Source organism: Arachis ipaensis, chromosome B8 (genome assembly GCF_059453495.1).
Source record: "Arachis ipaensis isolate K30076 ecotype BB chromosome B8, ASM5945349v1, whole genome shotgun sequence".
NCBI classification, from domain to species: Eukaryota; Viridiplantae; Streptophyta; class Magnoliopsida; order Fabales; family Fabaceae; genus Arachis; species Arachis ipaensis.
This window is the reverse complement of record NC_142443.1, coordinates 140,301,863-140,325,569: the sequence shown is the minus strand read 5'-3', so window position 1 is coordinate 140,325,569 and position 23,707 is coordinate 140,301,863. Positions and strand designations below refer to the sequence as shown.

Below are 23,707 nucleotides of genomic sequence, written 5' to 3'. Positions count from 1 at the left end.
AAGGTGTCCCTGTCTTGCTAAGCGTTCTAACAGGTCTTTGGCGATCACACAATCGTCGGTTGTGTGACCATACTTCTGGTGGAATGTGCAGTACTTGCTTTTGTCGATGTTCTTCGGTTCAGGGTAACTGCCAGCTTTACGGGGGGGTTTAATCAATTTGGAGTTCAGAATCTCTTTAATAATATCGTCCCTCTTCGTATTAAACTGAGTATATGTCTCATAGCGGGGGGTGGGTCTGAAGTTCTTCTTACTGTCCCGAGGTCTGTCGTCGTCTTTAGTAGCCGACGACCTTTCAGCCTTCCGAGCTTGTCGAAGTTCTTCAATATCGATTTGCCCCTTCGCCTTCTCTCGAAACTCGGCTAACGTCTTTGGCTTGGATACTGCAATAGCTTCTTGAAATTTTCCTGGGCGGAGGCCGCTTTTGATGGCATGGAGATGTACTTCAGGATGAAGGTCGGGGATCCGCATGGCTATTTTTGTAAAACGGGTGATATAATCCTTCAGACTTTCTTGAGGGGCTTGCTTAACAGTCGTCAGGTAATCGGAATCATGTAAATATATTGCTGATGCCGCAAAATGATCTTCAAACTGTTTTGCTAACTCCTGGAAACGTGAAATGGAATCTGCAGGCAAAGAGCAAAACCAGTCAAGTGCAGGACCATCTAAAAAGGATGGAAAACAACGACATAAAATAGGATCAGATGCACCGTTAACGATCATGATAGATCGGAATTTTTTGATATGTTGCTTTGGATCTCCCAAACCATCATATGGAGTTAGAGTCGTTGGCAATGTGAATTGTCTAGGCAGTTGAAAGTTCATAATATCGGCCGTGAAAGGTCCTGCCGAGTTGTCAGGCTCATCCTCCTCGTCGTTGGGCGAGGTTTCATTGTTATGGGGATCTCCGCCATCATCATCTTGAGGGGTTTCCGAAACATGCGTTGGGTGGGATTGATGCTCATCATTGGTGTTTCGCCCGTGATGGGTGTCGTTGTGCTCAAGGCGGGCGTTGGCTATCTGCTGAATTTGTTGTTGCATTCTTTGATTTTCCTCCGCCATACGTTGATTTGCCTCAGCCATGCGTTGATTTGCCTGCTGAAGCTCGGTTACCATCCGAAGGAGCTCGGACGTAGAAGGGGGAGGCACATCAGCCATTAATGGATGTTAGGGTATTTTGGGGCCTAGAAAGAAAATTTTTCTATAACCTCGGCCCCACGGTGGGCGCCAAATGTTCCTGCCTGGTTGTGGCCGAGCTATATGTCTCCTTGGAGGGTTGAACGTCCGACCTTGTTGGAGAACTTCAATATGCCTCGACCACCAAGTGAAACAAGGGGGGGGAGCACCTGCAAAAAGCACTCCGACGCTCAAGTCAGCTAAAGAGAATTATTTGAAGAGTTATTTTAGCTTAGAACGATGATCTACCTTTTCAATTTCAGCTGTTTCCTTTATAACTCGGAGATGATGGCCGTTTATTGACCGTTTCTGTGTAACCGATCATAGTGGTTTAATGCCATAAAGTCGGCAAAGTTAATGTGCCGATTAAAAAGGGATTCGCCGAGCTATAATTCGTAACCGACGTATAACGGTTGTATCATTGATAATTTTGAATTTATAGAAAAAAAAGGAGAAAAAACTAGTGAAGGGATTAGTTTGGTGCACGACATTCAATTTTAGGGACTAAAATGAGTCATTTAACGTAAAGTGATGGACTAATTTGGTGCATCTACAATCATGACATAATAGATGACACGTGGACGAATACTGTTACGACATGTGACACAAACAGACACGTGGTGCAACTATCCACACGTGGCGCAACCATTCACATCAGCATGCCACGTGTCACTAGTCAACACATCATCATACCATTATACGTGGTTAAATCATGGAGTGACACGTCTCACTAACACACCATGTCATTATGCCATTAATAAAAAATGAGTCAGAGACTAATGTAATGCATTTTTGTCGATCTCAAGGATTAAAACCTCAAAAACAATTTTAGTGCAGGAATGTCAAGGAGAATTTTGGGTTTAAGTCCATTCTAGTGTGAAGAAAGAATGTTGTTAAACAGGTCTCTTAGAAGATCCACTTAACGGGTCTCTTAGAAACAATATCCGACGTTGTTGTTGAACAATGAACCATGAACAATGTATACAAGCTGCACGCTAACCTCATCAAAACGGGGAACCATTCCAACCCTGTTTCCCTCCGAAGCTTCGTCCTCCAGTGCGCCCGATCGCCACTACCCGAAGCTCCACGCTATGCAGCCACCCTCCTCCTCAGCCAGCCCACCATCACCGTCCCCGGCGACCCCTTCCTCTTCAACACCCTCATCAAAACCACCCCTTCTTCCCTCTCCATCTCCCTATTCGCCTTCATGCACCGAACCCCCCACCACCCTTTTGATCACTTCACCTTCCCCCTTGTCCTCACCGCCTTGAAAAGCCATCTTGACCCTCACCATCTCCACTCACTCATTATCAAGCTTGGATTCTACTCCAGTCTCTACGTTCACAATGCACTTATTGGTGCTTATGGTTTTCGTGGGTCCATTCAGTTTGCAGTTAAGGTGTTTGATGAAATGCCCCATAGGGACTTGGTTTCTTGGTCCTCCTTGATTTCTTGCTTGGCAAGGAACGGGATGCCTACTGAAGCTCTTGGGGTTTTCCGGCAAATGCAGGTCCAGGAGTGTGGATTGAAACTCGATGAGGTTGTTATGTTGAGTGTGGTGTCTGCGGTTTCGAGCTTGGGAGCATTGGAATTGGGTATATGGGTTCATGGTTTTATTTTAAGGAGTGGGATTGATGTTGGGGTTCTGTTGGGCACTGCGCTTGTTGATATGTACTCAAGGTGTGGGTCGATTGACAGGGCGGTGAAGGTGTTCGATGAAATGCCACATAGGAATGTTGTTACTTGGACAACATTGATCAGTGGGTTTGCAGTTCATGGCAGAAGTAGGGAGGCCTTGGAGGCATTTCACAGGATGAGGGAGTCTGGTTTGAAGCCTGATCGCATTGCTTTTTCTGGTGCGTTGGTGGCTTGTAGCCATGGTGGTCTTGTGGAGGAGGGTTGGCAGGTATATGAATCCATGAGAAGCGAGTACCAGATGGAACCGATGCTGGAGCATTATGGTTGTATGGTTGATCTCCTTGGTCGAGCAGGATTGCTTGATGAGGCTTTTAAGTTTGTGGAGGAAATGCCAATCCAGCCAAACTCTGTTATTTGGAGGACCCTGCTTGGGGCTTGTGTGAATCATAACTATCTTGCATTGGCTGAGAAAGCCAAGGAGCGGATCACTGAGCTGGAACCCCATCACGATGGTGATTATGTGCTTCTGTCGAACGCCTATGGCGGAGTTGGTAAATGGGTTGAGAAGGCCGGGCTGAGGAATTCGATGAGGGAGAATAGGATTGCAAAGGAGCCTGGCTGTAGTTGGCTCCATGTTGATCAAACAGTTCATGAGTTTGTATCAGGAGATAATTCTCATCCACAATGGGAAGAGATTTCAAAGTTTCTAGATTCAGTTATAGACACTGTGAAAGTTGGAGGTTACACCCAAAATACCTCCAATGTGCTGCATGACATCCAAGAGGAGGAGAAAGAACATTCTCTGGGTTATCATAGTGAGAAACTGGCAGTAGCTTATCTGCTTCTTTATCATAGGGATAGAAGGACCATCAGGGTTATCAAGAATCTTAGGATTTGTTATGACTGTCATAGTTTCATGAAGCATGTTTCAGGTATCTTTGACAAAGATATCATTATTAGGGACCGAAATCGGTTCCATCATTTCAATAAGGGATCATGTTCTTGTCGGGATTTTTGGTAAAGCATGCAAGTTCAACCTATAACCTATATTTCAAGTCCTACACTCAACAACTTGCAACAATGTCCATTTATCTATTTATAATTTCCATGCCAAATTCAGGTACACTTTCACTTCCTAATCACTAAACAAGCTTTCGTTTCCATTTTTAAAAATATTAAGGATACATATTATGTGATGTGTGGGAACCATGTCGACTCACACATCATTCACCGTTGGATGAAATGTGGACCCCAATTAGCTTGGGTTCATAGCCCATCCAATAGGATATGGTCGACATAGTATCAAATACAATGTATATACACATAACACATCTCTTACAACTATTATGCTTAAAAATAAAATGTAGTAATCTTTTATCGATTAGTATCTTGAATGTAAACATCAAGCATTTGTAGAAATTATGTATTTATGTTGCCATTGTAGTTTCAGTTCCTGTGGACACCAAACTATAAATATCATATAAAACTATCTTTTCCATTTCTACTGAATTTCGATAAGCCAAGTTTGAAAGATTTAAATTTCTTTTTTACTTGGTTATATTAATATGTAAATAATTTTTTGTTGAAACTTTATTTGATAAAGGATTATGAATCTTAATTATTATATCCTTTGGAACAATACTACATCCTTATTTGTGCTTGTTAGAAGTCATTCCAGATAGGTGTAAAAGATAAATAAATGAATAAATAAATAACAAGTAAACGGAAGCTTCCAACCCTATTCCTTGATTAGAAACTGACACGAATTCTTTTAGCATATCTATGGTTAATATGCATGTTCTACGTGCTGACATGGTACAACCTGCAATTTGCACATGAACTTTTGTTCCATGTCCAGTTTCTCAATCCATAGGTTTATCCAAGTATTTTAATTATTAGGGTGTTCAATTAGTTCATTTTCCCCATAAATTATTTAATTAATCCAATAAAATGACTCTAAATATAATAAACTACCAATTTACTCTAAATATAATAATATAATAATATAAAAGCAAATGCTTTTCATGCTATATGGGATACGGCACCACCTTGTGAAGCAACTAGCCCATGCGTCATGTTTGGCCGTCTGTCCCTGAATGGATTGTGTTGCATGAGGTTTTCTTTGTTGTTTTGGCTCTCTTTAGTTTTGTCGGTGGCAGTACATGTATATTTTTAATCGAAAAAGTCCCAACTCCTTGCATATTCTTAAAGCACATTTAATGTATACCCGAAAAACATGCACAATCAATATATATGCTTGATAAGTATACAGCTCATTATGGTGCGAAGACAGAATATAGCATCACCTTGAGTAACCAAAATAAACTTCTTTTGTTACTTTCCATGCTGGTGAGGGGTTTTCTGAAGTGTGAAGGCAATAATTCAGTGTCCATTAAGACCCCAAAGTGATCACCATATATGGTAAGATAGCATGGTCATGACTGAAAATGCCTAATATATGCAGGAAGATGGGAGAAAAAGAGAATAAATGTGAGAAGCACAAGAAATACATATCCATTATTTCCTTATAAGTAGAACTTGATTCAATTTAGTTTTCAAAGCATCAAAAACTAAAAGAGCTAAACAGATGGTGTGTTCGCTAATGGTATGGATTGCGTTTTGGACTCTGCTTTTGATTTCTGTGTCGGTAAACAACGTGTCCACCGCGACACGATCACCGATGCCACCATTTTCGGCTATGTTTGTGTTTGGTGATTCATTAGTGGATAATGGGAACAACAACTACCTGGCCTCTTTTGCAAAGGCCAATTATGTACCTTATGGCATTGATACTTCATGGGGTCCAACTGGGAGATTTTCAAATGGAAAAATGCTTGTAGATCTGCTAGGTACATAACTTTTTGCCTTTTTTTTTGTAATTACCAAAATCATAGAGTATCTTTGAGCTGATAAAACAGTTTTGCAGGTGAATTCTTTGGCCATCCATATCTACCATCTTTTGCAGCTGCTCAGATACAAGGCAGGAACATTACCTGGGGAGTAAACTATGCTTCAGCTGCAGCCGGGATACTCGATGAGACGGGGAGAAATCTGGTAATCTTTGTACTGATTAGTTTTGTTATTTTTTGAAAGGCGATTATTCACATGAAGATGTCTTCGTGTGAAGATGACAGCTGAGATCCAAGTGATTATTAATGTATTTAACTAAATTAATTGACATAACATATGTCCACATTTCAGTTATCATCTTCATATAAAAGACATCTTCAGGTGAATAACCACCTCTTTGAAAATGTATTTTATGTGAAATTCTCACATCTCGTGATCACATTTATTTATGAACGGGTCACTTACAAGTAAAACAGAAATAACATGGGGGAAAAAACATAGCATCTAAAATTTTCAGATCTATGTAAACACATTTTTACTCTCCCACTCACTCACCCCTGTAATGTTGCAATCTAAAAATTTCATACGAGAGTGTATATTCCTGTATGTCCAGATTTTAACTAACGGATTAAACGACACAGGGAGCACGCATTACCTTCAACCAGCAGGTGCAGAATTTTCAAACAACCGTAACCCAGCTGAAGACAACAATGGATGACATGAATTTGAGTCAGTATTTGGCGAAGTCATTGGCAATAGTGAATCATGGAAGCAATGACTACATAAACAACTATCTCTTGTCAGGACTATATTCATCAAGCTTCCTCTACGACCCAAAAACATATGCTGATATACTCATACAGCAATACAAAACTCAGATTCAGGTAAATTTTCCAATGCATCTTCTTGAAAAAAAAAAACGTTAATTAGGTCCTTGCTAATCATTTTGTTAAAAGAGTTTGAAATGTTCTTGGAATATTTGTTTTTATATTCAATGTAGGATCAATTGTGTAATATTCTAGAAGCGAATATTCTAAGATTATATATAATATAGAGTAAACTACCATTTGTACCCACAAAATTTGAAAACGCTGATATATCTACTCATAGAAGAAGAAAATTACCATTTGTACCCATGAAACATAAACTTTTGCTAACAAAACTATCCAAATCCAAAAAAATTATTTGAAATTTCCAAATTCCCTACCACTACCACTTACTCCACACCACCACTTTTTCAATCCCAAACCCACCACCGAAACTCTTCCTCACCACCACCCTAAACCCTAACCACTACTATCACTCAAAATACTTCCCGTGCCTCCGAGGAACATTCCAGAAACAACGATTATTTCAACCAAACACAGAACAAGTACAAACTTCAACCATGTCTTGCTGTAACCCAAAGAAAAGAAAGAGACGCACCTGGATTTAGGGTAGAGTCCTTCCATTGAAGGGGTAGCAGATGTGACGGTCATAGGATACAGATCCCAATCCGTTGGTTCTCCTGGGAGCATTTTATGGCCGCCATGAGGGAGTTCGACACCAGAGGTCCGTCGTCATCGGCAGTAGAGGAGGTCGATGAGGGTTTGGAGGAGGAGAGGCGGTCGAGGGACACGCTGACGGAGAGTTATAGGGCGCGCAGCTGGAGGCGTGGGGAGACGGATACGGCTGCGGCTACCGCGGTGACGACAGTGCGCGTTTGGGTGATTGCATCGCTGAGGGAGGAGGAACGGAGGGCCAAGAGAGCGGAGATTATTTGGAGGGAGGTCGTCTAGGAAGCTTGCCGATTTTGGATGGCGGCAATGATGGTGGTAGTTGGGGATGAGAGTGGTGGTGAAGAAAAGTTTGGGTGGTAGTGGGATTTGAGATTAGAAAAGTGGTGGTGAAGATAAGGGTAATTTAGGGATTTTAAGTAATTTTTTAGTGTTTGGATAATTTTGTTGTGCGGAACCCATATTTCATGGGCACAAATGGTAATTTCCTTCTTTTATGGGTAGATATGTCAGCGTTTTCAACTTTCGTGGGTAGAAATGGTAGTTTACTCTATAATATAAGATAACTACTAGTAAGGACATAACTAAAATTTTATCTAGTATAGGGATTAAATTATAATGGCTTAATTGAAAATTTAGTGAAATTATACGAACTAACAGAGTAATTAAGAGAGATGCTAGGAGATATAACAGAAACTATCAAAACAGTGTCTATAATCTGTTCTACATTTATTGCTTAATCTTAACACATGGAAGGTGCTACTATTCTGCAGCGTCTGCATGATTTGGGGCTGAGAAAGTTCTTGCTGGCAGGTGTTGGACCACTCGGTTGCATACCAAATCAAATATCCAAAGGCCTTTTCCCATCAGGAGTGTGCGTGGATGATGTCAACGCAATGGTTGGAATTTTTAATGATAGATTGAGATCCTTGGTTGATGAACTGAACACACAATACAGTGGTTCATCAATTTTTGTTTACGGCAACACTTATGCAGCTCTCACGCAGATTATACAAGACCCAATTGCTTATGGTAAGAAATGTCCTTAATTATATGGTTATTAATCTAGGGGGTGTATTTTGCTGCTCCTTAATTAATAATGGCACTCCTTTATTATTATTCCTAAATTGTCCTCAATTTCTATGAGCTTTTCTCATTACCGAAAACATAAAATAATGAAAATGGAGGGTAATATGGACAAATTATATAAAAAGAGTGACATTATCAAATTCAGGAATTGCAAGAGTAAACACCCAACCCGGTCCCTGTCCATATCAAATTAGGACAACGCGATCCCTCACCAAAAAAGTAACCCACGCCGGGATCGCGTTACTTTTTTGGTGAGGGAACGCGTTATCCTAATTTGATATGGACAGGGACCGGGTTGGGTGTTTACTCGGAATTGCAATAATGTAAACTATATTGAGTTCTCCTGGAGGTAAATGTATTGCACATGAGGCTAGGGGAGGTTAGTGTCATGCTTATAAGAAAAGTGATTATCACATTTCATAAAATCTATTAACACAAAATGCCTTAAAGCTTAAACTTCAAAGGAGGTTAGTGTCTATGTTTTCAAATAAAAGAATATCATAATTACAGAGTCAAAAATGAAGAAATATCATGTGTAATATCATTTAGTCTTAGAGAATAAACGTTCTTTTCCATTATCATCATGGCATGATGATGTATTTTTTTCATTTACAGGTTTTGTTGTGACTGGTAGAGCATGCTGTGGAGTTGGAAGTTTTCAAGGACGGATAAGTTGCTTACCCTATTCCATTCCATGCAGAAACAGAGACCAGTATGTGTTTTGGGATGTCTTTCATCCTTCAGAAGCTGTGAACAAAATTCTTGCTCAAAGAGCATTCAATGGATCATCCTCTGATTGCTACCCAGTTAATGTGTCTCAGATGGCACTATTATTCTAGCTTACCTATATTTCCTATTGGGCAAACCATAACTTCAGTTGGTATACAAAGGATCACATTATTATCAATAATTATTCAACAAAATTCAAAGTAATTTCTAAGGGTGAATTTTAGTATTGATGGATATCATTTATTATTGAGTTGTTAGAAGCCTTTTATAATTTTTGTGTTTAAGCTGTTTCTTGATGCATATTTGCTTTACTTGTGTTATAAATGTCTAGCGTATGATTGTTTCTTGAGAGTTCAAATATGATTATGCAGTGAACTGTTCTATTGAGAAGTTTCATATGTAATTACTACTTTGTAGTTCATTACAAGAGTGCATGGCATGTTTCTCGCTCAAAAAAAAAAAGGAAAAGAAAAGAATAGAGATTGTTGTTTATGGATTTTGTACTTGGTTGGTTTCATCCTTAATTTCTTTTTCGTCTGGTGAGATGTGTTCTGTAATTTTCTCTAGGTCAAAAGTGTATGTTTGTCATGTTATGTTTCTGACTATTGTATCCTGTGTCCCAACCGGAAGATGTATATGCAAGAAAATTTTTTCAAGGATCAGATTAAGTCAATTCATGAGACAAGGATTGCAAAGGAAGATGATTTTGAGAGGATGCAGCAGGAAGAACGTGAGAAGGTTATGCAGTCAAGTACTGCTCCTTTTAATGCAGAGGATCGAAGACTCAAGTAAGCATTGGTCATTATTGAGTGTGTTTTATTTTCCATTTGCATCTGATGTATAGCTATTTTGTGTTCAGGTAAATTTTTATGGAGTTAGTATTCTCTAGATTATTCACATGAATTAGGTTTTCTTCCAAATCTATCCCCTTCAACCTTCCAATTTGAATAATCTAGAGAATACTAACTTCATAAAAATTTACCCGAACACATAATAGCTATACATCAGATGCAAATGGAAAATAAAACACACTCAATAATGACCAATGCTTACTTGAGTCTTCGATCCTCTGCATTTAAAGGAGCAGTACTTGACTGCATTTGTGATACAGTAAAGAATGTGGTTTAATTATGTTGTGAGTGCTGTTTATGGTGAATTTCTGTTTCTCTGGATATAGGGCGGATGAATATCTGAAATTTGTTGAGGTCCAAGACAAAGAAATGGAGAACTTTGTTGCTGAAAAGGAGAAACTTTTGCGTGCTCGTGAAGAAAGCATTGCTGCATTGAAGCACAGGCATTGGGAGGAAGAGGTGCAGATGGAGAAGAACTTCGATGAACAACTTGCAAAACTCATGGAAAAGTATTCACCGCCTCAATCAGAGACCGAAGCCAGTGGTACCTGATGATTGGGGATGCAGAGACTCATACAGAGAGATAACCACAACTAAAAAAGATAAAGATAAAATCACAATTTATAGAATGACTGTTCAATGTTGGGTACTCAGATTTTGGTGCTCTAGATATTTGAGAATCTGACAGATTTGGTACTTTATTTTGGTTTTATTTAGCTGTTGTTTGAAAGGCCAATCTTGAAATTTTCTTGCTTGCATGCGGTACTATTAATAACAATAGTTTTTAACTTGGTTGATCTTCAAATTTGCGTATTGGGAAGCCTAATTTCTTATGGTTGCTCTTTTGGGTATTATCAAATGTGTTATGAAACATTGATTGGATGCCAGTTTCTTAATAAATGCATAACCAAGATTACGCTAAAAACTCTATTGGTTCTTTAATTTGTTGATCCAATGTACATAGAGTACTGTAAATAATGCTTCTTTGTGAGTGGGAACAATCCCCAGCCACAAATATATTATGTTTCTTCTCAACTTCAATCCAACTGCATCCTGCTGGCTTTTTCAAATCTTTGTTCTTCATCATCTTTCTAACCTCCATGACCCCATCCCATCTAGCATCTGCTGCATACAAATTCGATAAAACAATATAGTTTCCAATGTCGTCAGCTTTGATTTTGAAGAGATGGTTGGCTACAATGCGCCCCAATTCGACTTCATGATGGATTTTGCAGGCACCAAGCAATGACCCCCAAAGGCTGGCATTAGCTTCAATTGGCATCTTCGTGATGAGAGAATATGCTTCCCTAACTCGGCCACCTCGAGCGAGTAGATCCACCACACAAGCATACTGTTCTGCATTTGGTTTCATACCATGGATTTTCTCCATTGAATAAAATATCTGCAGACCTTCATCTACATGGCCGGCATGACTGCAAGCTGATAATACACAAGTGAAGATAACATGATCTGGCTTGATTCCCATTTTAAGCATATCAGAAAAAATTCTAAGTGCTTCTTCACTCAAACCATGCATGGCATACCCACCAATCATAGCAGTAAACATAACCAAATCCTTAACAGCACTTGAGCGAAATAGCTTATTTGCACAACCTATGATACCACATTTTGCATATGCATCTAAGAGGGCTCCTTTTAGGTGAAGATCCTCAAAACAAGAACGAATAATATAGCCGTGACATTGTGTTAGCAAGTGCGCCGATGCCATTTGTGTGCATACCGGAAGGATGCTCATGATAGTCACCTCATCAGGCTTCATCCTTCGAGCTTGTAACTCGTAGAACAGTCTGAGAGCTTGATCCCGACAATCATTTTCAGCATATACGCGGACCATAAGATTCCAGGTGGTAAGATCTGTCTCAGACATCCCACTAAAAATCATATTTGCATCATGATGTGATCCTAAACTCACATAACCTGAAATCATCGAATTGCACGAGACCAGATTCCTTTTTTCTGATAGTTTCTGAAACATTCTGTTAGCATAGTCCATGTTACCACATTTAGCATATGCATCAAGTATTGCATTTCCAATTGTGGGAGCAGTGTCACTAAATAGAGATCCAGCCTTAATAGAATAATTGTGTATTTCTTTAACCTTTTCTACTACCAAGAGAGAAGCACAAAAATGGATTGTGGCCAATACTGTGACTGAGTCAGGTCTAATTCCTAGTTTAAGCATTGAATGTAACAAGCTGAGAAATCTTGAATGATGCCTCTTCTCTCCAAAGGCATCAAGAATAGAATTCCATGAAATCAAATCTTTCCTAGGTATCATATTGAAAGTATGATATGCTTTTTCTGTATTGCCACATTTTGCATAGAAACTAACTAAAGCATTCCCAACAGTAGTATCTTCAAAAAGATGATGGTGTCTGAAGATATATGCATGGATCTGTTTCCCTACATGCAAGTTTCTCAATTGAGCACAAAGTGGAAGTATGCTAACAATAGTCACAGAATCAGGCAATAGCATCTCTAGAGATACTAAATTACTCAATAGATGCAATGCTTTTAACCATTCACCATTTGATGTGAATCCTGCAATAATAGCATTCCAAGAGACCAAGTCCCTTGCATCCATTGCCCAAAATAAAGATTCCGCTTCCATCATCCGACCAACTCTTATGTAGAAGCTAATCAAAGCATTGGACACAGAAACATCAGCTGACAGTTCAGCCCGTTGCAGCACATAAGAGTGGATTTGCCTTCCATACTGGTATGCAACGTTCTCATCAAGCAATGCACAAACAGGCAGAATATTTGCTATAGTGGCATAATTTGGTTGTGTAGGCCCTTTCACCATTGAACCGAACAACGTAAATGCGTCTTCAAACAAGAGATTCTCAGCAAGACCTGCAATCATTGCATTCCATGAAACAACATCTTTCTGACCAATGTCATCAAAAACAGCATATGCATCATGAGATACCAGCCCACACTTTGCATACATTGATATAAGAGCATTCCCAGCAAGGGTGTCTGCCTGAAAACCAGACTTAATCACATAAGCCTGCACACTCTTTCCAGCGTCGACATCCCCTAAACGAGCACAAACAGGAAGAACAATAGCAGCAGTAACCGAATTGGGCATAGCCTCCCCATTGGAGTGCATTGTCCGAAACATCCTTATCACATCCAAATCGTACTTCATGGACCCCGAAAACCCAGATAGAACAATGTTCCAAATGACAGAATCACGGTGGCTGAGCTGATAAAACATCTTATTACATTCAACAAGCCTGCCACATTTTGCATACATGTTAAGCAATGCTTTGTTGGTGACCTGGCAAGCATCATGGCCCTGCTTAACAACATAGCCATGAAGAGCTGTGCCCAATTTGAGAGCCAATAGGGCAGAACAAGACTTGAGAATTGAAGCAACAACACTGTGATCGGGTTTAAAATCTGCATAACCCTTTATGCATTGATGGAAAAGGGATAAGGCTTCTCTGTGCCTGGAATCAACACATAAGGTCCTGATCATGGAGCCCCATTTCTTGAAATCGTGCTGAAGCATGCCCTTCTTCAAAGAGGAAGCTACAAAATACGGGACTTCAACATTATTAGAATACCAAGTGAATTCAGAACAATGGATAGTGAAAAGCTACACAAATTTCAAACCTTTAAGGCTTCCAATTCCTCATTTTCATGCCACAATTGATGAAGGAAAAAAATATCTTCTTTGGCATTTTCACAAACAGTTGGCGTGCTCATTGGAAATGTCCCGGCGAGTGCTTATTTATAACTGCATTTTGTAATCTCCGGCAGCGTTTGCTAAGATTACTTCCCACGGCGGAGCAGATAGCGAAGCAGAGACCGTCGGAAAATAGCAGAATTTTAGAGATTTGGAGGTTGCAAATCTGAAATTTAGGAGCAGAGCCCAAAATCAGAACTCAGAAGTAGGAATTAGGATTATCCAACTAACTTTTGTTTCCTTTTTCATCCTCCAATTTTGTTTATATAACAGAGTCATTAAATTTTTCAAAATACAGTGATCTAACTGCTAAAGAAAAAAGAATAACATAAGTCTGATGCAATTATAATAGCAGCAAGCATGCAGATAATCTTTATTAGAATCTGCAGAGTTTGTGCAATTAAAGGAACATGTTCATTATATTATATAGAAAAAACTGATACAGTATCATCTTCTAGTTAGAGAGGTTCCACAGTAGCATTGTATGCCGAAAAAGGTTCTGGTGATTAGTGAAAAAGAAAAGAATGATGACCATCAAATAATGAGTTGAACACACAGTCCAAAACAAATATTGAAGGTTGATGTCTAACAAGACCTAACTTCTAACAAGATTGATATTCAATAACACATTTCCAAAAATATTGAGAACTGGATCGTACTCAGAGAATTAAAGAACAAACAAACACTGAGTTACTAATCAAACCCTCTAGAATATGCTTCTCAACCATGCACATGATAATATCATTATAATATTATTGGGATAAACTTCCTTAAATTTGAAAACTTTAAGCAATAAAGAAAGAACTAACATTTGCAGAGTGCAATACTAGCTGAATTCATTTATCCTTCTAAAAAGTTCATACTTTCATGACAAAATCAAGCTACAAAGCATAATAGTACAATTTAATACAATAATATTAATACAATAATCTCAGTCACTGACGGAGACTCCACCTAATAGTAATAAATTACCCCAAAAAAACCCTAACCCTTGAATTTGTTCCCCAACAAGACCACTTATTTCCATTTTTTTTCTTTCACTTGTACTCGAAATTCGGCACCGGTGGGGCATCAAAACTCTCCAGAATCTTCGTTTCGCTTTCGCCGCCAACAGACGCGGGCTCCTCCTTCTTCCCTCCAGCGAAGAGTCCACCAAACCAAGAAGTTTTAGCCTCCGATTCTGAGGCCGTCGGCGGAGAAGGCTGAGGACCGTGCTGACCCGGAAATCCGACGCCTGAAGGGTAACCGGTCAGCATAGGCTCCTCCGTGAGAGGCGGCATCTGCGGTGCATAGAAGACCTTGTTGAGCATGATCCCAGCTCCTTCAATAAGCGCCAGCAAGACACCACCGAACACGGCAGAGCGCGTGGCGACGGTGGGTCCCTGACGCATGGAGAGAAATCCTCCGGTAGCAAATCCAGATATGACTGAGTTCCATGGATCCTCCTTCTGACGAACATAGACCATGGTGCAGTCGAAGGTGGAGAAGAGTCCACCCCAAACCGCAAAGCTTCCACCCAGTCTCGGCGCGTTGAGACGCACTGCCTGTGACGCGCCGACGAGGCGTGAACCCTTGGGAGAGTTGAAGAAGCCCTTGATGAAGTGAAAGCCGGAACCTCCGACGGCTCCCATGCCGAAAGCGCCGCCTATGTCGTCGAGGATGCGATCAGGACAGGGCTCGCGTGTTGTCTCCGGGGTTCCCATGGCAATCAATTCGATTCGGTTTCTCTCTCTCTCCAAAGAGAAGAAAGAAGGAAGAAGAAAAAAATCGAACAATGTAGGGTTTTCTGACGGCGTGAAACATAAAAACCTTGCTAAAGATCCAAATATGGATTTTTCTTTTTCATTGAAAACATAAAAAAATTATAAAATTTTTTAAGTAATTTTATATTTAAATTCATCCAAGTTATTTGAATTATTTTTTTTTTCCATCTTCTTGTTTTGGTTTTTTAATTTGATTATGGAAATAAAAGTGGTGTTAAACTCGAACATGGAGAATATAGGTGCTTTAGAGCTATGTGGTGTAAGTGGAACAACTCGGAGGGTTCGAGTTGCGTTGTATATTCCATTTCATGAAAAAATTAATAACAACAAACAACTCGGAGGGTCCGTTTTCTAGTTTCGGAAATTCATATTTGATCAACCACAAGTCGGACCATGCGATTTCTTAATCAAAATTTTAAAATCAAACAACTCGCATGGTCCGATTTATGTACTCTGATTTTTTCAATTTTTTTAACACAAATCAAACCCTACGATTTGTGTATTCTAAATTTTTTTCACTTTTTTAAACACAAATCGGAAGGTCCGATTTGTGTACTCCCACAATTTTAAAAAACACCAAAAATTACCATGTTAAAATATATCACTTATTTTACTCCCATATCAAAATTTTTTAGCCTCTTGTTTTAATGTTTCTTTTTTTTATTCGAGATGTATGTCTTCTTTTTTTTTTCCTCTTTTTTTAATTATTTTTTAATTTTAATATCGTCATCATCAATAAGACTTTTTTTTTTCTCTCTTCTTTTTTTATTAGAATTTTGTCTTTTCCTTTTTTTTTATACTTCTCCTCTATCATTATTATATTATCGACATTGTCTTTTAAGTTCTAATACACATCGTCGTTATTGTTATTATCAAATTTTTGATAATATTTTCCATTCATTCTATCACCACAGAGAATCAAAATCAATAAAAATATTAATCAAAATATTAGTATTATTGGCAGAGACAATAATAATAAGGACAATTATAGGATACAGATGTATATATACAGATATTCTCTTTAGTTGAATACAAAAGTGACATGTGGATCTATGCTAATAATTGGGGGGACAACTTGATCATCTTTCTGAGCAGTTTGCAGTGTTTGCAGGGCTCGTTTATATAGTTCCATATTGAAGCTAAGCTGGTGGAAAGAAATATCATGGATGGGCTTATCATTGTTGGGCTATTATTTTGTTATTGAAATATTGTGTGGATTTCATCACTTAAATCAAAATGCTGTTGGACATCACTTATTTTTGGATCATATTAACTGATGCTATGCATATCACTTTTTTTTAATTTTTTTTGTCATATGTATTTATATTTATGAATGTAAAAATTATATTTTGTATAAATATAAATTCTAATTTATTATGATATTTTATTGAATAAGTACTTATGTAATAACAATTATGTTATATTATAATTTTTATCATAATAATATAAATTTTAAATTTATTGTAGAGTCAAAATATAAAGTGTATATTACATTGTAACATTTAAATTAATATAAAATATTGAAAAAAGATTTATTAGGTTGTTTGAATCAACAAAATAAAATAAACATAACAGCAATACAATTGTTTTAAGAGACTTGTGTAAAAAACTAATATTAATATGCATTTACAGATAAAGAAATTGTAAATGAGTTTAACTCTCTTCAATTTTAGAAAAATTATGCTTGGAGTTAAAAAATTATGGCCTATAAATGAAGCGGACTTAAACAGATCAACCCATTTAATTCGCTCAGTTAATTTAATTTTCTTCACTTAACTTAAAATTTTGAATTATAAAATTTTTAATTTGAAATTTAAATAGATATAATTTACATGAATGATTAAATTTAAGGTTTAATTATTCTGTTGGTCTCTATAGTTTCATAAAATTTTCAATTAAGTCCTTATACTTTTTTTTCTTTTTAATTGAATTTTTGTACCAATTTTTTTTCAATTAGGTCCCTCTTAGTAGTAATTTCCTTAATTGTATAGGGACCCATCTAAAAAAAATTGGTACAGGAACTCAAATAAAAGGAAAAAAATGGTGTAGAGACTCAATTGAAAAAAAATTAGTGCAGAGACCCAATTAAAAGGAAAAAAAGTATAGGGACCAAATTAAAAATTTTGTAAAATTATAGGGACCAACAGAGTAATTAAACCTAAGTTTAATTGAGTTAATAGTCAAATTAGTCCCTGAAAGACGAGACATTCTTTAAATTCTGTAGAGACTCAATTGAAAAAAAATTAGTGCAGAGACCCAATTAAAAAGAAAAAAAGTATAGGGACCTAATTGAAAATTTCGCAAAATTATAGGACCAACAGAGTAATTAAACCTAAGTTTAATTGAGTTAATAGTCAAATTAGTCCCTGAAAGGCGGGACATTCTTTAAATTCATCCCTAAAATTTTTTTTCCATCAAATTGATCCTTTAAATATTACAAATTAATCATATTTGCCCTTCAGTAATTTCATTAACAATTTTCATCAACAATTGATAATAAAAATATTAATTAACAACATACATAATACTTGACATAAATAATTAGATTTTAACTAGATATATTTATCAAAATCTATTAATTTAGTTCATTTTTTCAATTACATAAACTATATTTTCAATATAACTTAATAACTAAATTGATAAATTTTCATAAACATGTTTGGTCAATATTTAAATAAAAATTGTTAATGAAGTTACCGAATGACAAATCTATCTATCTATTCTATTATATAAAAATTGGATTTTTGCACTTAATGATAAAGTTGACGTGGCATGTTTCTAAAAATATTTTTTGATTTATTTCTTTTAACACATTAAATATAATTTATTATAATAGATTAATTATATCAATTAATTGATTTGATTAAATATTTAAGTATCATATAATTTAATATTATGTATATCAATTAATTGAATATAATTATTAGAGTATAATTAGGATAATTATTATTATTATTATTATTATTTCCCTTCCCTATTGCTTATATAATTATATGTTAGTTTAATATAGCTTTCTTTTCGGACACCGTATTAGTATCAGTATTATATTTAGACATTTAGTTAATGTTGGAAATTGGAATGTTTTATTGGTTTGTTGGGGAATAGGATCACATATATACTTCGGCTCTTGTTTGATTTATTCTAGTAAACTAATACGCAATTTAATTGATTAGATAAGTTAAATTTTAATGGTTAAAAAAAAAGTTTTAGATATTTTTATTTGACTAATTTTTTAAAAAATTATGTTTTTAATTTTATATTGAATGCCTTTAATTATTTATAATTTTATTATTTTTTAAAAAATATTATATTTTATATTATGTCATATTATCGGATCATATACTATCCGTGACGAATATAAAAAATTTGAACCTAGGAGCAAAGTATATATAATGCATGAAACAAAATAAGGGAAGTAGAGTAGTAGTTTAAGTTTAACAACATAATGGAAACTATTACTATTTAACATTTTTTATGTCTTTCTTTTTTAAGATGATTAATTTTTTGTTTTTTTATTCTTTAGAATATTCAAATAATATTTTTATTTTATTTATTTATTTTTCTATATTTGAAAAATATATATATATTTCATATTATTTATTCAATACAAAATAAGCATTTTCAAAAAATAAAAGATCTTATGACAATTATTTTTATGCTGAATAAATACTTTTACTGAAGTAAAATGTATAAAAAAAATTGATTGGTAAACTGGTTCTTTATCTATATTTTATTTTTATCAAATAATAATAATAATAATAATAATAATAATAATAAGATAGTAATAATGTTAAGAAATAAATAGTAATAAGATAATAAAGTTATATTTTTGAAAGAACATAAATAAAAGACGAATAAATGACCATTTGTATACATAAAAGATGAAAACGCTCACATATGTATCCACACTAGATCGAAACTAAACTTGTCCTCGATGCCTTCCGTGTGACAAAAGTACCTTGTCTTTGGAGGGTTAGAGTGCCACGTAGGGTACTTTTGTTAGGGGTGGCAAAGCGGGCCGGCCCGCCCCATAAACGGGACGGACCGGTCCGCCCTGCCAACTAACATGGGTTCAAAATGCTAGCCCGCCTCTCTTTATGGCGGATTGGCGGGCTAGCCCGCTTGACTTTTTTTTTTTAATAAAAATTATTAAAATTAACTAAAAAATAATAATTAAAAAATTAAATACAAATAAAAAATAGTTAAATTATAATATAATTTTTTTACTATTTTTTTAAATTTTAACTTTAATAAAATTGTTTAAAATAATATTTGCCAATAGAATCATCTTTATTTTAAAAAATAAGTCACATAATTTGAGCATATATACGAAATTGTAAAATAAAATAAATAAAGTTAATAACTAAAAGAACAATAAAAACAAAAAATGAAAAAAAATGTTTAAAAATTCTATAATTATTAATTTCATAATAGTAATCACTCTATTATTTAATTAAAAAAATAAAAATAAAAGTCTTCGGCCTCACGGACCGGCCAGTCCCGTCCCACGAAAACCCGCCACTTTGGCGGTGCGAGTTTGGCGGATTTTTTTAATTTGGCGGGCTCCAAATCCTAGCCCGACCCGCCCTTTTTAGCGGGTTTAGCGGATCGGCCCGACGAGCTCGACCCGTTTTGCCACCCCTACTTTTATCACACGAAAAACATCTTACGTAGATACAAGTTTAGTTTCGATCTAGTGTAGATACATATGTTAGTATTTTCATTTTTTATTGATATAAATGGTCATTTATTCAATAAAAGACTAATAAAACTATTTTAAAAAAATTAACACAATTAAGTTTCTATGCTATCTCATTAATCTCATACAAATATTAGGATTATGTCTACGAACTTAATATCTTAATGTAGTAGATCTAAAAATATAGATCATTGCAAAGTTATATATAAACTTTATATTAATTTTTCTATTCTTGTGTTTCAATCTTTAAAATTTTTTACAATTTAAATTAAATGTGATATAAATTTTGCTATTTTAAAATAAACTTTTTAAATCATCTCGATTTCTCGAAATAAAAATAAATGGTTCTAAATCAGATAAATATGAAAAGAATTAGAAAGTATTAAAAAAATAAATTGACATGAAGGCAGCATAAATTTCCATTTGAGACTCCATTATTACTGCTGATTGCTAAACATGGGCTGCTTTCTCTTTTTTTTTTTCTATTAACAAAATCCAAACATTTGAGGTCCAATTCATTATTTAGAACATCCAATCCAATGCTGCCACAACCCAATCCAGAAATCCACCAACTAACACTAGCAATGGATAGGCTTGACTCAAGCCACAGCCACCATCACCCAGACAAGCCCTGACACCAATTTCTATCTGTCGATCTAATAGTGAACCAAAAAGAATATCTGTATATCTGTACCAACTTGCATCTGTACTGTAGAACGACCCTAATAATAATAGAGAGAAAGAAAAAAAGAAAGGAGTAAATGAAAAAAATTCAAATAAAAAAAAAAGAGGAAAAAGAGATAAATATAGTGGTATAGTGGTAGTGACCATGATGATAATAAAAAAAATATGAAGAAAAAGAAAAAGGAAAAAAAGAAGAAAAGGAGAAAGAAGAAGATGACAAAATCCCATAACATAAATTAAATGACTTGATGTACTTGGATGTAATAAAATTATTTGAATGTATAACTGGATAAATATATTTATTCTTTGTCTAATGATTAAAAATATTAAATTTTTTTACGTAAATATATAATTATATTTATATATTTTTAAATAATATATTTAAAAATTAATTATTTTTCTAATATAATAATATATTATTATATTGTATAAAATTAAATTCTTACACTTATATTAGTGGCTTAAAAGTATATTTGCATTTTTATTTATAATATAAATATAAACACTTTTAGTCTTTTAAGTTTCAGTTCTGCTATCCGGTGTAAAAGAATTTTTTTTATTTAAATAGATTAATTTATAATTTATTAATTTCTGTAAGTGGAAAAAAAAATTATAAATTTATGTGCTTTTTTTTGTGACTAATTTATGTGCTTTTAATTATAGGTCGTACCTTTTTAGATGAATTAAAATATAATCTTATTTTTTTTATAGAAGTAAATATTAAATTAGTATCTAAAAAATTCTGATAATGATAAAATGATACCTGATTTTTGTTGTTAATAAAATAATTTTTAAAAGATTTTAAAAATTGACAAAGACACTCAATCATAAAAGAATGACATCATAGTGAATGAAAAACGTTAATGTAACCATCGAAAGAGAGTTCTGATAATGGCAGAAAGCTCCGACGATCTTCTTTTTCTTTTTCTTCGTGTTCGCTGCTTCTTCTTCTTCTTGAACATGTTACTGCGTCCCCTTCCGCTACAGTAGCAGAAGAAGAAGATCGCCATGACACACTGCCGCACTTCGTCACGTTTTTTTTTGTTCGCCGCTCCTTCTTCTTCAAAACGCTTCAGCCATGGCAATACCTCGTCGCGTTCTCGTGTTCGCCGCTTTATCTTCTTCTTCAACATGCCGTTGTGTTCCTTCTGCATCCCCTCCGGCCTTCGACATGGCAGCACCTCGTCGTTGCGTTTCCTTCCACTGGAAACATCGAAACTCTTTGCCATCATCGAAGTTCTCTTCGACGGTCATATCAACGTTTTTCATTTACTGTGACATCCTCCTTTTATAGTTTGGCAATTTTGTTAAATTTTAAAATTTTTCAAGGACTATTTTGTTAATAAAAAAATTCAGGTACTATTTTGTTAGTGTCATAATTTTTTTTATACCGATTTGGTATTTACCTCTTTTTTCATAATTAGGGGTGGCAAAAGGCCGTCCCGTCTCGCTCCACCAAAAGCACGCCATTTGATTGTAGTCTGTCTCGCTGCGTTTGTTTTCAAGAGCAGAACAAGACACTGAGAATAGGATAAGACAAGACACTACACTGATGGATAGAGACACAAAATTTTGTGTTCTTGTATTCTGTTTGGCGATAAACTAGAGCAAATTATGAAAATTCAATTTATTTTCATTTTTTTTCATTAAAAAATTTGAGATGAAAAATATAATAATAAAAAATATAATTATGAAAAATTAACAAGAATAATGAAAAAAAATAAAAAATAAATTGTGTCCCTTGTTAGTGTCTCTGTGTCCTTCCTGTCAGGATGGACACAAAATACACTAATTCAGTGTCTCTAGACACATTGTCTCTGTCCATGTCTCCTCTGCCAAACACGATTTTGTGTCTCTGTATCCCTATCTCAATGTCCTATCTCTATAAACAAACGCAGCCAAATTTCTATCCCATCCTAAAGTCCGCTAATATTTATTTTTGTTTTTAATTATTAAATATTAAAAAATATAATTTTACAAACATTTTAATAAACTTATAATTTTTAAAGACAAAAGAAATTATGATTTCTAAATTCACAAACACTAAAGTCTTTATAATTTTAAATATCTAATAAATATAATCATTAACAAAATTTTTTAAAACAAAATAATAGAATGCATGGTCCATAAAAGTAATTGCATGTAAATTTTTACTTAAATACTAAGAAAAATATTACAAGATTAATATTTATTAATATTAACTAGTATTTTAAGTTAATATTTTGTTTTTATACTATTATTATTAGCATTTAAAATTTATAATTTTAAATTTAGTACGAAAATATTTTTGTTGATCAAGAATAAAAATAATAAATTTTATTAGATATATAAAATTGGCTAGAACAAACTAATATTTACAACAAAGACACATTACAAGAACAAAAAGTTATTGGCCTGAAATGAAAAAATAAATATTGACGTGAACAATTTACCACCTTTTTTTTCTTGTGTTGTCTCTTTAGGAAAAAAAATTGTTTTCCGTGCCTTATTGTCTTATTGTTTCGATCATGTTAAAAATGATAAAATAAAAATTTTAAATAAAAAATATATTTAAAAAAATACTAAAAAATTATCAAAATTTATTATTTTTTATTATTATTTAAACATTAATATTTAAAAATATAAGTTAAAATATATTGTTAAATTATTAGATTAAAAAAAGTAGACTAATGAATAAAAATGATGAACAAAAATAATAAATTCAACATTTTTCATAAACAAAAATAATATAGTTCAAGTTCTTCTTTGTTAAAAGAAAAATTGAGATGAGTGTACCATTTACTCTTTTAGTGGCAATTTTAGGCAATAGATATGGTTTAAAATTTTATAAGAAAAATATTAGGCAAGCAATATTTTTTAGTACCTCTGTTTTATATTATAAACAAAACTCTTCTTCATTTTCTTTTCACTAATATTGTTGGCACTAACATTTTCTATTTTATAGTTAACCATTAAAGTTAAAACAAAATTCATCTTTTATTCACAACTCATAAATATTAACTCTAAAAAAATACGAA

General features: G+C 34.7%; 4 protein-coding genes and 1 pseudogene across 5 annotated transcripts; 3 read left to right on the top strand and 2 right to left on the bottom strand.

The window, feature by feature from the left end:
- Positions 1–2,090: 2,090 nt before the first annotated feature.
- Positions 2,091–9,179, top strand: LOC107612852 (GDSL esterase/lipase At1g71250). Its single transcript, XM_021110165.2, has 6 exons — positions 2,091–3,931; positions 5,276–5,660; positions 5,738–5,865; positions 6,303–6,545; positions 7,931–8,189; positions 8,862–9,179. The coding sequence occupies exons 2-6, from the start codon at positions 5,399–5,401 to the stop codon at positions 9,083–9,085; spliced, it is 1,116 nt and encodes a 371-aa protein (XP_020965824.1). The 5' UTR covers positions 2,091–3,931; positions 5,276–5,398; the 3' UTR covers positions 9,086–9,179.
- Positions 2,144–4,190, top strand: LOC107612851 (pentatricopeptide repeat-containing protein At4g21065 pseudogene; annotated as a pseudogene). Its single transcript, XR_015896555.1, has one exon. The product of XR_015896555.1 is annotated as a pentatricopeptide repeat-containing protein At4g21065 pseudogene (transcript).
- Positions 9,180–9,600: 421 nt separating the features above from the next.
- On the top strand, positions 9,601–10,525 carry LOC148550087 (protein SUPPRESSOR OF GENE SILENCING 3-like). The gene is made up of 2 exons (XM_088497078.1): positions 9,601–9,763; positions 10,153–10,525. The coding sequence occupies exons 1-2, from the start codon at positions 9,606–9,608 to the stop codon at positions 10,376–10,378; spliced, it is 384 nt and encodes a 127-aa protein (XP_088353204.1). The 5' UTR covers positions 9,601–9,605; the 3' UTR covers positions 10,379–10,525.
- Positions 10,526–10,676: 151 nt separating this feature from the next.
- LOC107612850 (putative pentatricopeptide repeat-containing protein At5g08490) lies at positions 10,677–13,798 on the bottom strand. Its single transcript, XM_088496750.1, has 2 exons — positions 13,472–13,798; positions 10,677–13,387 (listed from the first exon to the last, which is right to left on the bottom strand). The coding sequence occupies exon 2, from the start codon at positions 13,365–13,367 to the stop codon at positions 10,740–10,742; it is 2,628 nt and encodes an 875-aa protein (XP_088352876.1). The 5' UTR covers positions 13,368–13,387; positions 13,472–13,798; the 3' UTR covers positions 10,677–10,739.
- A 556-nt stretch (positions 13,799–14,354) lies between these two features.
- Positions 14,355–15,385, bottom strand: LOC107612854 (mitochondrial import inner membrane translocase subunit TIM17-2). Its single transcript, XM_016314610.3, has one exon. The coding sequence runs from the start codon at positions 15,245–15,247 to the stop codon at positions 14,582–14,584; it is 666 nt and encodes a 221-aa protein (XP_016170096.1). The 5' UTR covers positions 15,248–15,385; the 3' UTR covers positions 14,355–14,581.
- Between the last annotated feature and the right edge of the window lie 8,322 nt (positions 15,386–23,707).

What these genes read in the sequence shown, in the direction of transcription:
- LOC107612852 (XM_021110165.2), top strand. Translation starts at nt 5,399, where the DNA reads ATGGTGTGTTCGCTAATGGTATGGATTGCGTTTTGGACTCTGCTTTTG. An exon ending in AATGCTTGTAGATCTGCTAG is followed by an intron (nt 5,661 to 5,737) that starts GTACATAACTTT and finishes ACAGTTTTGCAG; the next exon opens with GTGAATTCTTTGGCCATCCA. An exon ending in ACAAGACCCAATTGCTTATG is followed by an intron (nt 8,190 to 8,861) that starts GTAAGAAATGTC and finishes TTTCATTTACAG; the next exon opens with GTTTTGTTGTGACTGGTAGA.
- LOC148550087 (XM_088497078.1), top strand. Translation starts at nt 9,606, where the DNA reads ATGTATATGCAAGAAAATTTTTTCAAGGATCAGATTAAGTCAATTCAT. An exon ending in GCAGAGGATCGAAGACTCAA is followed by an intron (nt 9,764 to 10,152) that starts GTAAGCATTGGT and finishes CTCTGGATATAG; the next exon opens with GGCGGATGAATATCTGAAAT.
- LOC107612850 (XM_088496750.1), bottom strand. Translation starts at nt 13,367, where the DNA reads ATGCTTCAGCACGATTTCAAGAAATGGGGCTCCATGATCAGGACCTTA.
- LOC107612854 (XM_016314610.3), bottom strand. Translation starts at nt 15,247, where the DNA reads ATGGGAACCCCGGAGACAACACGCGAGCCCTGTCCTGATCGCATCCTC.